This window comes from Suncus etruscus, chromosome 5, assembly GCF_024139225.1.
Source record: "Suncus etruscus isolate mSunEtr1 chromosome 5, mSunEtr1.pri.cur, whole genome shotgun sequence".
Lineage (NCBI taxonomy): Eukaryota > Metazoa > Chordata > Mammalia > Eulipotyphla > Soricidae > Suncus > Suncus etruscus.
This window is the reverse complement of record NC_064852.1, coordinates 130,320,400-130,339,001: the sequence shown is the minus strand read 5'-3', so window position 1 is coordinate 130,339,001 and position 18,602 is coordinate 130,320,400. Positions and strand designations below refer to the sequence as shown.

At 33.5% G+C, this 18,602-nt stretch overlaps 1 protein-coding gene across 1 annotated transcript in view; it reads right to left on the bottom strand.

The window, feature by feature from the left end:
* The window catches only part of COL5A2 (collagen type V alpha 2 chain), a gene marked incomplete at its 5' end in the record, with an annotated part of 173,209 nt that overhangs the window by 54,275 nt on the left and 100,332 nt on the right, over positions 1-18,602 (bottom strand). The window contains 5 exons of the mRNA XM_049772928.1: positions 448-492; positions 2,784-2,837; positions 4,376-4,420; positions 4,831-4,884; positions 6,964-7,017. Of these exons, the coding sequence (XP_049628885.1) occupies positions 448-492; positions 2,784-2,837; positions 4,376-4,420; positions 4,831-4,884; positions 6,964-7,017 (252 nt within the window). The remainder of the gene's footprint in view (positions 1-447; positions 493-2,783; positions 2,838-4,375; positions 4,421-4,830; positions 4,885-6,963; positions 7,018-18,602) is intronic.

The window sequence follows — 18,602 nt, the reverse complement described above, 5'->3', positions numbered from 1 at the left end:
ACTCCTGGCATGCTCAGGGGACCATGTGAGATGCCAGTATTTGAACCACTGTTCTTCTGCATTCAAGGCAAATGCCCTGCCTCCATGCTATCTCTCCAGCCCCATTTTCTTAATAAACAATAGTTTATGATTATACATATATGTATATATATTTGTATATATGATTATACAAATAGAAAGTAAGAATGTATATATGATTATACAAAAGTATGATTATACAAATAGAAAGAAAAGAAACAATAATTTATGATTATACATATATGTATAATATATACATATATATGATTATACATATATATTTGTATATATGATTATACAAATAGAAAGAAAAGAAACAATAGTTTATGATTATACATATATGTATATATGTGTATATATTTGTATATATGATTATACAAATAGAAAGTAAGTTCATAAATAAATTAATATAAATATGTTGCAACTCACCATTGGCCCAGGTTTTCCAGGCATACCATGTGCACCTCGTTGACCCTAATCAAGACAAAAAAAGGGATAAGATAGGATAGAAATATATTTATCATAGTTGCTCATAATTTACTTCATTACAAAAAAAATTATGCTAAAAATTAAAAAATAAATATTAAGAATAATTTGCAGCAATCTTAACTGGACTAACAGAAATATAGTAACAAAAATTTAAAAACTAATCATTTCAGTCTGATGTAATTCATTCTATCATATAAAAATTTAAAAGATATGCTGGGAACAGGGTGGAGGGAGGACAACACTAGTGGTGGGAATGCCCTTGATTCATTGTCACTATGTACCTTAAATATTACTGTGAAAGATTTGTAATTCACTTTGGTTACAATAAAAATTATTAAAAAAAAACAAATATTTTAAATAATTAAATATATTTAAATATTGACAAATACAGAGTATTATTTGTCAACTTTACTCAGATTTTGATGGCCTTCCTTATAAATACAAGCCAAATATTAGTACAAAGAAATACACACATACACACATTTAAGTTATAGTGGATACTGTGGATTTCACCCAGGTGCCCCTGTAAAACTAAAATTCTCATTTAGCTAGAGCTGAAAATGGAGTAAACTAAAAATTCTGAGATCTGCTCCACAAATTGTCCCTAGACAGATGAAATTAGCTCTCCCAGGGTTATGGTGAATTCAGTAGTACAAAAGATTAAACCCATTCCAAGACAATTTTGAAGAGTAAGCACAGCTCTGTAGAACTCATGGGATTGATTGTGGTTTCTGTTACAATTGCAACATAGTTAAATTTATGCCTCAGATAAACCCTGATCCTTATATTCATTTTTCTACAAGCATAGTTTCTAAAATCTCTCTCAATAAATATCTTGAGCACAAAATTTACTTTGATTATTTTCCTAGAAAATATGACCTAAGATCATCATGTCATTTGTGCCAGAAGTAGTAAAATAAATAGTTTAAAATGGAATTTTGGCACTTTCTCCACCTTGGAGATCTGTCCACATCTCAACCTGAAATGTGAAACTCTTTTCTTTTGCTTTATGGTTTATTCTCCAACTTGTAGATGCAACCACATCCCAATCTGAAATGTGTACTCTCCAATTTTTCTCTTCCAGAGGAAATTTCTCTATGTTAAAGATAAAATGTATAAATTAAAGTAGTTTATCTAAATCAAACTACATCACATCACCAAAAAAGATTTTTGTAAAGGAGGATTCCTCTCTAATTAGCCAGAGATAATGGATTGTAGATCATTTCTTCCATGCTTTGGCATTGTATTAATAAATATGTTCTTCAATGCTGAACACCGATAAGGCAAAATTAAAAGATTTGGCTATAGAAAAAAAGAGGACAGTCTATTGAAGATTTGGGCAGATATAATTATAATATTGGTTATAATTACATAGACCTTATATCTATACATTATAAAAACTGTATTATATCATGAAGGAAGAAAAAGCAAAATTTTTGACTCAAAATATTAAGATTAATATTCAAGAGTTCTTAGGAAAATTAAAGCTCAACAGCTAAAAGGTCTTTCATGCCATTGAAAAGGCTCTTTATCTGAAAGAACCTGAAATTAATGTTGAAATGTCAGGGTTAACAAATTTAACAGCTTTACAAAGAAAAATAAAATAAAATAAAAAAGCTTTGAAGCATTTAACTTAAACCTAAGCAGTTTAATAAAATTTATAATTCTAGAAAAAACTGGTAATAATTTAAGGCCATGGATTAATGGATGCATAGGATAATATACATACAAAGGAATACTAGTTATTTTTTAGGAAAGATTAGAAATCATGTCATTTGCTACAACATAAATATATTTAGACTCTGATACTTGGTGAAACATGACAGATAAAGGCAATACTGTACAATTACTTTTATGCAATATATAAAGAAAACAAAAAGATAAAATAGATTAAACAAAAATATATTTTTAAACAATTAGTTACCAGAAAAGGAGGAAGGAGTGTGTGTAAATTGGGACTAAAAGGGCAACAGTATATTGTAGAACAGAAATGGACTTAATGTCATGAATTTAATCTTATATATACATATGTTCGATTTTAATTGCACACAACTAAATCTTCCTCAATTTCTGATTAAAGTTAGTAGATAATTAACTTGCTGTTTTTATGTAAAATGTTAGCATTATGAGATGGCTGGTCAGGGGCACAATGATAATTCCAATTAAACCTAAATTTATTTTTAAAGTAAAATGTAGGTGACTGGTACTGTAATTCTTACTTAAAGGCTCATTCAACTGTTCAGTTCATTGGAGAGAGTTGAAAAGCACATACTTACAGGAGCACCCTGTGGCCCAAGTCTTCCTCTTTCTCCTGGCATTCCCCTTGGACCCTGGATAAGAAAAAGAGTAAAAACATATTTTGCAAAATGTCTTTGAATTCTATGGTGGTTTGACAAGAATACACAATCCAATCCGGACTCAATTAATTGGTCAGCAAGCAGCAGTCTTTCAAGTGGCAATTCTGGATTGGAATAAAATGTCTGCATGTGGATATTTGTAACTTACTACCTCTTACCTAAATAGATGATATTAAGCTTAACATTAGAAACTGAATAAAAAATATTGGCTTGAACACTGGCTATAGAAAAACAGTAAATAAAGAGGTTCAGAGAGAAAACATAAGGGTCTGTTTTCAATAACAGCATCACACTCCCCACCCCTAGCACTGTCCAATACAGTCTTGGTGGTTCTCGGCACTGCGGGTTTTAAGCAGTGTTGTGCCTCAGTTAGGACTAATCAGGCATTAGTCCCAAAAGGTCCTTCTGTACTGCTGGGTGCCCCTCAAAAATGTAAAAAGTCTTGGGGCTGGAGAGATAGCATGAAGGTAGGGCGTTTGCCTTGCATGCAGAAGAACAGTGGTTCGAATCCCGGCATCCCATATGGTCCCCCAAGCCTGCAAGGAGCTATTTCTGAGCATAGAGTCAGGAGTAACTCCTGAGCACTGTGGGTGTGACTCCAAAACCAAAAAAAAAAAAAATGTAGAAAGTCCTATCTCATTGAAGAGTGTATTTCTCTTAATAAACTGGTGATTAATAGCATTCCCTCAGCTAATATATGTTCTCCATACCTTTATTTTCATTTAAATTTTATTTATTTACTTTTAATTAATATCTTTATTTAAGCATCATGATTGAAAACATGTTTTAGTTGGATTTCAGTTATAAAAAAGGATACCCCCCTTCACCAGTGAAATCAATATTCCCACCACCAATTTCCCTCCTCCTCCACTCCCTGCCTGTATTCAAAACAGGCATTCTATTTCTCTCGCTCACTATCATTGTCATGATAGTTGTCAGTGTAGTTTTTTCTCTAACTGAACTTACCACTCTTTGTGGTAAGCTTCATACCATCGGCCAGTCCTTCCAGCCTTCATCTCTATTCTCTGTGTATTATTACAATAATGTCTTTTATTTTCCTAAAATTTCATAGATGAGTGAGATTATTCTGTCTTTTTCTCTCCTTCTGAATTATTTCATTCAGGACAATAGTTTCCATGTCCATCCATGTATAGAAAAAATTCATGACTTCATTTTTCTGACGGCTGCATTGTATTCCATTGTATGTGTATTTATATATGTATACATATATATATACATATATATATGAGGAATCTTCATATTGTTTTTCATAAAAGCTGGACTAGATGGCATTCCCACCAGCAGTGAATTAAGGAGATGCAAATCAAAACAATAATGAGGTAATATCTCAAGCCATAGAGACTGGCACACATCACAAAGAATAAGAACAATTAGTGCTGGCAGGGATGTGGGGAGAAAGGAACTCTCCATACTTTTAAATAACATTTAAAGTCTCTTAATATAAATTAAAAAGCACAGAAATACCAAAAATGAATTCACTTGATACTCACCATTGGGCCCATGGCACCCATTGGACCAGTAGGGCCAGCTTCACCCTAAAGCAAAAATGAGATTTTATTAGAGTTGGAGACACCTAAAAGTGATATTCATTCTGTTCAAAGTATATTTGGAAATCATACTAATAATGAGGGATCTCAAAAATGTAATTACTGCATTACATTTTATAAAAAATATAATTTCTCTTCTATAGGCATGAATAAACAATAAAACTTGAAATTTTTAAGCAGAATTAATAGAATTGCCCAGTTCTTTGCATTCATGTCAGAAAAAATTAAATATATGTTTGGTAATATTTAGCTAAATTAAAATAAATTTTCTATGAAAATAGCGTTTAACTAAGCACTTTAAACTCAATCATCCAGAATTCTTTGAGGTGATTCTGAAACACTAGCAAACATTTAAATAAAATTGTAATGCTTAACGCTATATTGGAAAACAAATATACCTTGGAACCGGTTGCTCCAATTTCACCTTTTGGCCCTCCAAGACCTTTAGTTCCCTGTTGAAATAATATAAATGTTCATATTATTACTTATTTTTTATCTCAAAAGAATTGTATCTCAAATTTAATTTACTCAAAATGTTTCCAAATCCTTCTAAAAACCTAGTAAAAAAATTCAATTAAATGAAGTTTTAATTTTCAGAGCTCTCACCATTATTTTTTTTAATTTCATAAAATTTTAATCTTTAGTAACATATTAAAAACGTATCCAATAAATTGGGGGGACTGGAGTGATAACACAGAAGGTAGTGTGCTTGCTTTGCATACTGCCAGCATGGATTTCAACCCCAGCATACCATAAGGTGCCCTGAGCATTGTCAGGAGTAATTCCTGAGTACAAAACCAGGAGTATCTCCAGATCTTTGCCCAGTGTAGCCCCAAAACCAAAAGATAAAAACATATTTTACATAATTACAGAAGATAAATTATATTCATAAGTGATATTCAAATAATAACAAATAAAAATTTATTTACTAACTTAATAACCTATTTATATTTAAATATATATGTTATTTAATAGCCTAATCAGAAGCTCATCAACTCAAAACAAAAGTAATCATAAAACATACTAATTATTTTTGGTTTGTGGGCCACACCCAGTGATGCTCACAGATTACTCCTGGCTATGCACTCAGAAATTGCTCTTGGCTTGGGGGACCATATGAGACGCTTCAGTCTGTCCTGGCCAGCTGCATGCAAGGCAAACGCCCTACTTCTGAGCTACCGCTCTGACCCAATATTTAGTCTTTGTTATAAAGTAAGAAATATTTTATATTTTTCCAAGTTTGAGTTGATAGGACTTGTGGTATTAGTTCAGTTTCTAATTTCATATCAATTATTTCATTAAGTTTTAATGTATTTTATTAAACTTATTAATTAAACTTATTAATTATAAGTTAATATTATAATAATATATACTATATATTTTATATAATAATATAACTATAATAATTTAACTTATTAATTATAAGTTAAACATGATAGTTTTCCTATTAATCACATGTTTTTTTGCAACACAGTATGAGGATATAGTGAGAACTCAAAATATGTTTGTCAAATTAAGTCAAATTCTAAGAAAATATGAAGAAAAAATTATATTTTTTATGAATAAATAATGCAACCACAGTAACTTAAAGTTAAATGACAAATAGAATTATAATGATTTTTGTCATTTATCTTAGCATTAGTATTGTACTTAAAACAATATTTACAATAGTGTTAGTAGTATAATATTGTAATAATGTTTTTGGTATTGATATAGTTATTACATTTCACCATCATCCAAGTAACAAAGACCCTATGGGGAGGGTTGAGCATCACTCGTTACTACCTACTCTTTGTTTTTATTGTTCTCTATACAGTTAATAAGTGAGATCATCAAGTATATTGTCCTTTTTCTTCTACCTTATTTTTTTTGGGTGGGGCACATCCTGTGATGCTCATGGGTTACTCCTGGCTATGGGCTCAGAAATCAATTCTGGCTTGGGGGACCATATAAGATGCCAGGCAATAGAACTTCCATCATCCTAGGCTAGCTTGTGCAAAGCAAGAGCCCTACTGCTACAGCCTTTTTTTTCTTTTTACCTTATTTCACTGAGCATGATACCTTTTGGTTCTATCTGACTTGCAATGAACTAAATTATTACATTTTTTTTTACCATTTACAATTCTTTTTCTTTTCTTTTTTTAATATATTTTATTTTAAACACCTTGATTACATATATGATTGTGTTTGGGTTTTAGTCATGTAAAGAACACCACCCATCACCAGTGCAACATTCCCATCACCAATGTCCCAAATCTCCCTCCTCCCCACCCAACCCCCACCTGTACTCTAGACAGGCTTTCCATTTCCCTCATACATTCTCATTATTAGGACAGTTCAGAATGTAGTTATTTCTCTAACTAAACTCACCACTCATTGTGGTGAGCTTCATGAGGTGAGCTGGAACTTCCAGCTCTTTCATTTTTCTTACAACTACAATAGTTGTTGTATATAAATTGTATATAAATTTGCACTCCCAGGCTTTTCTCAAGATGCCAAATATTTGAAATATTACAATAAATTGAACTTACTCGGTGACCTTTCAGGCCTTGAAGACCAGGAGCTCCAGGAAACCCTCGAGCTCCCTGTAGAGAAAAACACAAAAGGCATTTTAGTCACGAATAAGACTAGAAAATTGACTCATATCCTTCATATATATATATATATATAGAGAGAGAGAGAGAGAGAGAGAGAGAGCACATAATGTATGCTATATATCATATATATTATATATAATTTCCCCAACATGCCAAAAAGTGATAAAAAAATATATATCTTTTCCTGTCAAAACAAGTAGGTGATTGAAAATTACCAAGGCTAACTCAATTGTTAAAAATAAAAAATCACTTACACATAGACATAGACTAATGCCAAATCTTCATTTGATAACATTTAAATTTTATCAACGATATCACCTTATAAATAGTAATTAAAAGCAGAACAAAACAAGCATAGCTTAATGTGTTCAATAGCTAATTAAATACATCAGAAAAAAATGACCACTCTCTTGAGTAAAACTATACTTTCCTCCTTTAAATCAACATTTTTTGGTAGAAAGATCATTTGTAACAAACTGATATGCTTTATTTCTTTTATTTTTTATTTTGGGCCACACCCAGAGGTGCTCAGGAGTTATTCCTGGCTCTGCACTCAGAAGTTGCTTCTGGCAGGCTCGGGGGACCATAAGGGATGCCAGGGATTGAATCAGGGTTCATTCTAGGTTGTCCACGTGCAAGGCAAACACCCGAACACTGTGCTATCATTCTGTCCTGATGATATGTTTTATTTCATTCGAATCTATAAATACTAATAGCCAAACATGATTACAAATCCCATTTTAAAATTGATAACTATTTTTGGCAAAATGTTCAGGAGGAATCTTGTGTAATCATTAAAAACTAAATAAAGAATAATACAACAAAATATAAGGTCAAGAAATATGGAAAGAATGGAATTGATTATTTGACAAAATAATTTAATGAGTCTTTTCTTTTCTATTTTTTTTTTTTTTTTTGGTTTTTGGGTCACAACCAGCAGCGCTCAGGGGTTACTCCTGGCTCTATGCTCAGAAATCGCTCCTGGCAGGCTCGGGGACCATGTGGGATGCCTGGATTTGAACCAATGACTTTTGCATGAAAGGCAAACGCCTTACCTCCATGTTATCTCTCCGGCCCCAATAATTTAATAATTTTAATTTGTGTTTGCTTGAAGGACAAATGGAGCAGTACCAATGGCTCTTTCTTGTTTCTGAGCTCAGTGATCACTCTAGTGGACAGTCAAGATACCATATGGATGTAACTAGGATTGACTATATGTAAGCAAGTCCTTAACTCCTGTACTTTCACTTTGGCCCTTCAATTTTATGCATCTTCCATATAAAAATAATAAAAACAATACAAGTAAAACTTACAAATAATTTCAAATAGTACAATTATTTTAATGTGATGTTTGAACTATTTCTTTATTCTTTCCTAAACTAGTTAAGGATTAAATTATTTAATAATTCACTTCTTTTCATTGAATACATTAATTTGGTTTTGAAATGAATGTCATTATTATGGAGTCAAGTAAAATGAGCAACTTGATAGCATAAATTAATATGATCAATTATTATTTATTCTTGGCATATAATCATATTTCTATTTAGTGAGCACTTAATGAAGAAATATTAAATTAAAAATCAATGAAAAGTTAAGACCATGACCAGTAGTGCAGGTCTTAAGCAAGCAGAAGATATGCTCTTCTCCAAGACTGATAGCTGACTGAGAGAAGGAACTTTGCCTGTGTATTCAGGTGAGGATATGCCCATTGAGCCTGTTGGGCTGCAAGACAAACTCTCATCTACATAAACTCCTCTAAGACTTCCTGGCAGTGGATAGACAAAGGAAGGAGAGATTTTGAGACTGAAAAGAAACCATATAAAGCAGCATGAAATACCATAATGCCTGCAAGATGAAGATAGCAATCCTGCAAATCCAATAAAAAATAACCCCCTATATTAGCTGTATAAAATGGGGTTCAGAGGGGAGATGCTAAGTATGTTCAATAAGCTCAAAGAAATAATGGGACATATGGCCAATAAAACACAGGATTTATGGAGAAATAAATGAGAAAAATACAAAAAGAAATGTCACAACAAGAAAAATTGGTAAGCAAAATTAAAAAAATTAATTGGAAGGCTCACTAGCAATTAATAGCCAGGAGTAACCCCTAAGAGTCACTGGGTGTGGCTGAAAAACCAAAAATAAATAAATAAATAAATAAATAAATAAATAAATAAATAAATAAACAAAAGAATGTCTCACCAGAAATAATTAACCTAGCCAGACTCTTGTGCAGGTTTGAAGGAATGATAAACAGCTCCACAGATAAACAAAAACCTCAGGAACTTTATGGACTCAAAAGCATTATTGAGACTAAAGGGATCTCTTTAATTCAAGACAAACATAAACACACAAACTTCTATAGAAAGATGACCCAAAACTTTAAGGCAATAACATCTCTCCATGTTAATGGGCTAAATGCACCAATTAAGCAATGTAGAGTGACAAAATGGATCAAAGAATTGTATCTAAAATTCTGTGCCTTCATGAAACACATTTGAATAGATACAGCAAGCACAGACTAAAGTCAAGGCCTGTAAGACAATTTTCAAACAAACTTTCTTACAAAGGCTGAGGTGGACATACTAATATCAGATGAAATAAAATTCAAACTTCAAAATATTGTAAGAGACAGAGATGGTAATTTCTTAATATTCGAGGAAGAAATCACACTCTAAATATATTTGCACCCAGTGAAGGGTCAGCAAAATACTTAAAGCAACTGCTCATAGATGTGAATAGCAATATAATAGTAACTGGAGACTTTAACACTGCTATGTCAACTTTTGATAGATCAACCAGGCTAAAACTTAGTTTTATATATATAAAACATATATATATTATATATAAAGAACATATATAAAGTATTTATAAGGTTTTCACCACCAGGGTCAAATACACATTCTTCTTCAATGCACATGGGACATTCTCCAAGATAGACTACATTCTGTGCCACAAAATATACCTCAAAATAATCAAGAGAATAGAAATGTTATCAACTATATTCTCAGATAATGATGCTTGGAATATATAAACAATTATAAGTAGAAGTGAACAACTAACTCTAACATCTGGAAATTAAACACCATACTAGTGAAAAAAAATTGGGTCAAAGAGAGAATAAAAATTTTCCTGAAAATAAATGAGATTGAAGATAAAAACTTTAAGAATTTGTGGGATACAGCAAAAGCAGTATTAAGAGGAAAATATATAGCATTGCAGGTATTCATCAGGAAAAAATAAAGGCCTATATAAATAATTTAATGACACAGTTTAGGAAATGGGAAAATGACCAATAAAATGACCCAAAAGCAGGAAGAAAGAAGGAAATAATAAAATGGATGTATAAAATAATAAAAACAGTAATTAATGAATTGGATACCCAAAAACAATCCAAAAGATCAATGAAAGCAATACTTTGTGTTTTTTTTAAAAATAGCATCAATAAACTATTATTATCAAAACTCACAAAGAAAGAGAAAGAGGGAATTAAAATAAAATCAGAAATTAAAACATCCCATCACAACAGACACTACAGAAATTCAAAGGATAATCAGAGATTACTTTGAGAAAATTTATGCCACAAAACAAGAGAACCTAGAAGGAATGGATAAATCTTTAGTCTTATAAAGCCTTCAAAGGTTGAAATAGTAACCAAAAATCTTCCCATAACCCCAGGACCAGATGAATTCATCAGTGAATTCTTTCAGTCCTATAAAGAGAACCTACTGCTAATTCTTTTCAAGCTCTTCCAGGGAATTGAAGAAATAATACTTCCAGTTTCTATGATGTTAACCTAATGTTGATACCAAAAGCAAACAGAGACACCACAAAAAAAAAAAAAAAAAAGAGAGAGAGAGAGAGAGAGAGAATTATAGGCCAATATACTAGCTGAATATCAATGCAAAGATCCTCAGCAAAATACTAGCAAATAGAATCCAACAATTTATCCATACACCATAACTAAGTAGGATTCATTCTTCAGGGATGCAAGGATGGTTTACCATATGCAAGTCAATCCCCTCTATCAAGTTCAAACGAATGGGGCCTTCTTTCACCTCCAGCCTTTCCCTTAGTCTCCTTGTGGGTTCCAGTGTCAGCATTGTTCATCTGCCCTTTAGGGCTAGCCAGGCTGGTGCTAGGAAGGGAATAGGGATCCCCACTCCTTAATCCCTTCCACCAAACGCAATTGGGGTTGTCTTTTTGGGTCTTCCTCATCATCTTTCCTTTCTTCCATCAGTCCTCATTTTCCCAGTCCTCATTTTTCCAGTATATCAGGCAAATCCACTTCAATTTATATCCTGACAGTTTGGATCTAGCACTTCTTTCAACAGTCCAAGAAATACAGCACTTCAAACAACTAATTGCAAAGTTTAATGGGGAAGCTAAAGAAGACATCCTGGCAAATATCCAAGTCCACCCAAAAGCCTTAACCTTATAGATGAGGACCTAAAATCAACAATGGTTTACCAATGGAAAGCAAAGAGTCACTAACCTGTGAAATTAAGAAATTTATAGATAAACAATTCAACAAACTCAAAGAAGAACTCTTTCTTTCTTTTTTTTCTTTTCTTTTTTTTTTTTTTTTTTGGTTTTTGGGCCACACCTGGCAGTGCTCAGGGGTTACTCCTGGCTATCTGCTCAGAAATAGCTCCTGGCAGGCACGGGGGACCATATGGGACCGGGATTCGAACCAACCACCTTAGGTCCTGGATCGGCTGCTTGCAAGGCAAACACCGCTGTGCTAAATCTCCGGCCCAAAGAAGAACTCTTTCAAAAGATGAGAGAACATCCATACAAATGGAACTGAAGGAACTAAAAAGTATGTTAGCAAGCCATAATAGCACAATTACACAGGTGGAGAATCACATAGACTAACTTGACGACAAGTTATAAGCCAACTGAGATAAATAGGTCAAAACAGAAAGGAGAGGCAAAACCCTGGAAGAAAATATATGGTACATAATGAACAAAGACAGGAGAAATAATCTCCAAATTATAGGAGTCCCAGAAGGGAAAAAAACAGGAAAGGGGAAGAACAAGCAGTGAGGGAGATAATAGCAGAAAACTTCCCACCTTTTAGAAAGAGGTTTCTCTGCAAATTCAAAAGACAAAAAGAGTGCCAAGCAAAATAGACCATAACAAAACAATACCAAGACATTTGGTAATCAAAATGGCAAAAACAAACAAACAAACAAACAAAAAACCCAGAGAGATCACCTCTTTAAAGCAGCAAGAAAGAAAAAAAAACCTCAAGTGTAAAGGAAACAATGTAAGAATCAAAGAGATCTCCCATTTGAAACAATTCAGGCAAGAAAAGAGTGCAATGACATATTCAAACTACTGTATGAAAGAAACTTTCAACCCAAAGTCAACCCAGTGAAACTCTCATTTACTGGGAGGGAGGGTTAAAAACATTCTCAGATGGGGGCCGGGCGGTGGCGCTGGAGGTAAGGTGCCTGCCTTGCCTGCGCTAGCCTAGGACGGACCGAGGTTCGATCCTCCGGCGTCCCATATGGTCCCCCAAGAAGCCAGGAGCAACTTCTGAGCGCATAGCCAGGGGTAACCCCTGAGCGTCACAGGGTGTGGCCCAAAAACCAAAAAAAAAAAAAACAAAAAAAACATTCTCAGATAAAAAAGAACTCGAAATATTTGCCCAAACCAAACCAACCCTAAATGAGTTACTCAAAGAGCAATTACAGAAACAAAATCCCCAATTGTAACAAGAACCATACACAATATAAAGAAAGGTACATCTGGTTTTTCTGTCAATAATTTCCTTAAATGCCAATGGAAACTGTCTGGTCAAGAAAGCATAAAGCTGTTTAAATTGAGCAGGTATCTAATCAATCTTTATAGATGCCTATAATAATGTTCTACTGCTTTTATCCACAGAAACAGGTGCAGAATGTGTTTGGAAGTCATGGGATTCCACTACAGTACTCACTATAGGTACTTTTAATGTTTTAATTTTACTATGTTTATAACTAATTTTATTATGTTTGTAACTCCTTGATCTTTTTGTTCACAGTGGTACTTGGAAATATAGGTTGGTCACCCCAATTCCATGTTATAATGCTATACTATATTACACTCAGAAGGCAGGGCTCGTTATGATAATGTCACGACAAAAATTCTAATATATTCATTTTCTACTTGATTATGCCTGCTAATATAATCTAATGTTTATGTCCACAGATAACAATGAAATATGTAACTGCATACCATACTACAAACTCCTGTTACAGAGCTCATTCATTAAATATGTTATAATTTGTTTTCAATTGTAGGTAGTTTACCATTAAACAATAATGCTCATACATTTAGATTTATTTTAGAAAAGGGAACTGGATGTCCAAGACCCACTGGACAATAAATATTTCATAGACTTTTCTTATAGTGCTTGTTACAATATCAATTAATTTTCTAGACTTGAAAATTATGATTGTTTTTAAGAATGCTCTATACACAATCTAACACACAAACCTTTTCTTCAATAAAGTTTACCCTCACCAATCATGATTGGTCTAGAAAATGGAAAATCTTTCCATCTGACTTGTCAGTTTTATTTATTTATTTTTTAACCCACAACCATTGACGTTCATGGGTTACTACTAGCTATGCGCTCAGAAATTGCTCCTGGCTTGGGGGGGTCATATGAGATGCCAGGGGATCCAACCGTAATCCATCCTAAATTAGCACGTGCAAGGCAAATGCCCTACTGCTTGCATTACCACTCCATCCCCTGGCTTTATATTTTTTAAGCGTTCTGTCCCATTTCACCTGGTTCAGCTTTTTAACTGTTATCCATGGATCTATCCTCAGTGTCTGTCTATGTATGTACATGAGTGCATGTGTTGGTCACCTCAATGTCTGTCCAATGTTCATCTGTAATATGTAATGTCTATATTGTAATTGTCCTTCCCCTATCATATATACTTCATTCCCCCTTTGCTTGCCAACTTACCAATTCTTTTCTAGCCCTTCACTCTCTCACACCCCATATGTTATTTCCCCCCATTCAACCCCTTTTAAGCAGAGTACTTAACTCCTCATGAAGCAGAAAATTCTCCCTACCCCAGCCAGTTGCCAACCAGCTCCCCAAGTGAAAAGATAGATTCTCAGCCTGAGAAGAAGCTGATAATCTGCAGCTATTGATTTGCTCTTGGGGGCCCCCTTTCCCCCACCTCTCTTCACTGTGGAATTTTGCTTGCTACCAGAGTCAGTTTCTGAGAGGCCCCCAGCTTGAGGACATTTCCTGCTGGGAGCCAATTTTTAGACCCCACAAGACCAAATCACAGGTTGAAGCTGTGCTCCAGATTTTATCCCCCTCCCAGACTATTTCAAAAGACTTAAAGAGGACATGTGTATCTCCTTTGAATATTTCTTTAGATGTCTTTCCTTAATAGGTATAATCCTTATTGAATATTTTCTTATGTAGTGGCAATTCCCCCCATTTACCCCTGTTTTAGTAGGAAATTCTAGTAATAAGTTTCTCTAGTATTTAGAGTTCATGTTAGAACCAGATTATGGGGATTGTTGGACTTGTTACCTTGCCTCCATTATCACTAGTAATACCTTGGGCATTGTTCCTTTTTGCATAGGCATATTAAAATGGGGGAAATCTTACCTATGCAAATAAGTTCTTATTTAATAGAGATAGGAACACAAAAATTTTATACTGCAGTGGGGCCTTACACCTGAACACTTGTTATAGTGACTTGGCTTAGGTTTCAAAAGATTGGACATTGACCATTGACCCCTGAACCTTGAATACCATCTATGGAAACAACCATGGTTTTCTACACCATCACCAGAAATCAAAATTCTACCAGGGAAGACCCTACTGCTGTCCTGGCATTGACTTACTCTCAGAGGGTTCTTATGACATCCTGAGGACTGGGTAACAGCAACATCCTGCTTTCAGGGCAGAGTTCTCTGATTTGCCACCTAATGGTAAGTGAAACCAGAAGATGCTCCATGTCACCCTGACTTCGACATAGGATCTGTACAGAAACAGTATTTCTAACTACAGAAACCTGACAGCAACAGCCATGATTGTGAAGAGCTTTTACTGGACCATGAGAAAGACTTTGGGGTTGAACAACCTACTATACCTGGAGCCTGAAGTTGGTCTTATGCCAGAATACTTCATGGGAAAGGTCTCCCTATTTTTAGGCCAAAGGTTTTTCCTTTCTATTTCTCCCATATTTTCCTGTGCCTATGCAAGCAACAACAGCCACACACACACACACACACACACACACACACACTCACACACACCTTTTTTATTGTCATTTTATCTCTAATCTTTTTAAAAAAGAGCTTACTAAACCTTCTGCTATTGTATTAATGATTTATTAAAATACAATAATTTTCATAAATATACTTGCTACTGAACTTTTTTTTCTTACGTTTTATTTTCTTAGTTTTTCTTTCTATTTTCTTCCTAATTTTTAATAACTTTGCTTTTTATCATCTTGAACAAATGTATTATGATCAGTGTATCAAATATGTGATGCATTTTTTAAATAAAATAATTTTAAAAATAAAATGCAAGTCATCAACATAATACACTAGACCAATAAAAGGAAAAATAAACATTATATGATCATATAATAGAGGCAGAGAAAATATTTGACAATATACAGTACCAATTCATGATAAAAACTCTCAACATGAAAACTGAAGGGTCTTTCTTCAATATATTTAAAGCCATTTACCACAGCTCACAGCAAATATTATACTCAATAGGGTAAAGAGGGAAGCTAGAAGCCTTTCCTTTCAGATTTGGCACAATACAAGGCTGCCTACTCTCATTTTTATTCAACGTAGTATTGGAACTACTTGCAACAGCAATTAGACAAATAAAAGATATTAAGGGCATCCATATAGGAAAAGCAGAAATAAAACTCTCTCTATTTTCAATATTATAATAATATGCCTAGAAAATCTTAAAATATCTACAAAAAAACAACTTCTAAGAACAATAGACTTATTTAGCAAAGTTTCAGGCCACAAAATTAATACACAAAAATCCAAGACTTTCTATATATAAGTAATGAAAGAGAAGAAAGATATATTTTAAAAATATCCCATCCACAATTGTTCCCAAGAATATCAATTTCTTCATAATCAACTTAATCAAAAAGTTTAAGACCTATACAAAGAAAATTACAAAACACTACTTCAAAATATAAAGACAGAAGTAAATTGAAATATGACCCATGTCCATGAATTGGGAGGGGTAACATAATTAAAAAGGCAATATGACCCTAAATCATTGTTAATTCTTAATTTTATAAGAATACCCATAACATTTTAACTTTTTATTTCAGAGAAAAATGTTAATTTTTCAAAGAAATCAGTCAAATTCTGCTGAAATTCATATGGAACATAAAACTTCCACTAATAACTAAAGTTATCCTTGGTGAGAAAAATATGGGAAGCATCTCTTTCCCAAACTTAACTGTATTGTAAAGTGACAGTATTTAAAATAGTATGGTATTATAATAAAATTCAGAACCCCAGATCAGTGGAATAGACTTGAATGTCCTGAGATAAGTCCTCAGGTATATAATCAATTATTCTTTGATAAAGGAGCATGAAATATTAAGTACAGCAAGAAAAACTTCTTCAACAATTGATTCTGAAAAAGTTGGACATCTACATACAAAAAATAAACTTGGATTTCTTTTTAACACTATAAAAAGATAATATTGAAGACCTTGGTATTAGACTTGAAACTAGAAGGTATATAAAGGACAATGTAAAAAAAAAAAAACCTCTCCATTACACTGAAGCTGAGGCAGCTTCAAGGATGATACACCACTAACCAAGAAACTGAAAATAAAATTAAACAAATGGAACTACATTCATTACATTAATTTAAGAAGCTTTTGCACATAAAAAAATGAACAGAAACTTCCTCAAAGGAAAAAAAAAAGATAGCAAATGTTACTTGTTAAAATACTCCATATTTGGGCCAGAGTAATAGCACAGTGGTAGAGTGTTTGCCTTGCACACTGCTGATCTAGATGGATCAAGGTTCTATCCCTGGCATCCTATATGGTCACCTGAGCATGCCAGGAGTGACTTCTGAGCACAGAGCCAGGAGTAACCCCTCAGTGCTGCCAGGTGTGGCCCAAAAGCTAAAAAATAAAAATATAAACATATAAATGCTTCATATCATTAGTCATCAGGGTGCTGCAAATCAAAACAAGAATGAAATATCATCTCATACCAAAAAGACTGGCACACATTAAAAAAGAATAAGAAGAACCAGTGCTGGCACTGATGCAGAGAGAAATGGACTGTCATTTACTGATAGTTCATGCCTCTTTGAAAATCAATATGTACATTCCTCCAAAATCTAGGAACTGATCTCCCTTGTGACACAGCAATACTATTCCTATAAATATAATCTAGGAGCCCAAAAATACAATGCAAAGAAACATCTGCACTCTTATGTTCATCATAGCTCTATCCACATCAACTAGAATCTGGAAACAACCCAAGAGCTTGAGAATAAATGTGTGGATAAAGAAACCATGGTATAATCTACACAATAGAACACTATGTAACTATTAGGAAAATTAATTGATAAAATTTGCTAATATATAGATGGAATGGAGAATATTATGCAGAGGAAAATGAATGAGAGAGAGGGATAGACATAGAATGGTTTCACTCATATGTAGGGTATAATGAAAAAAGAGAGTATGGTATCTATATTTTTATAATATAGAAATAATACCCAAACTATACAAACAAGGTCCAGGAAGACTAGTTCATGGAAGAAGCTGCCACGAAGTATGGGGGAGTGTAGTTATGTCTGAGAAAGAACCACTATGACAATAATAGCTGAAGTGATCGGTTCTGAACAGGAATGGGGTACTGTTACTAACAATACTGCAAACCAATGTCTAAAAGGAAGGGTAATATAAGGAAGAGACAGAGAAAAGAAAGAAGTCATATAGGCAAGTAGGATAGAAGGCAGAAACCAACTTCTGGGACATTGGTAGCAGAAAATGTGCACTGGTGAATGGTGAGGTGATTGTATGACTGAAATTCAATCATGAACAACTTTGTGACTAGTGATTCAATTAAATAATTAAAAGTACATATTTAATAAATAAAGTTATTTGACATGTTTTCAAACTCTTAGGACTTCTACTAAACTTTTCCGTAGATTCTTTTGTTGTAGCACAGATGGAAAAATCCCTCTGTTCTGCATTACCTTAGAATTCACAATTAATGAAATGAATGAATAAGCTATTCAATAAATGAACTTCACATGATAAAAGCAAAGCAATTCTTCTTGTAACAGCATTGAGGGAACATGCATATAGTGTTAGGGACAGAGTAATCACTGAAGTCTTAGTAGTCTGAATAAATAAAGTCCCACTAATACTTTTTTACAGAGCTCTGCTAAGTTTCTTCAATGCCCTGCTCCCCATCACATTCTTATCAGGAAACACAGTACACATACTTAGAGAAATTACCACTGCTATATTATTTAAAATAGTTGGTTATCTTTCAAATTGTCGTAGTGTGTAATGGAATTC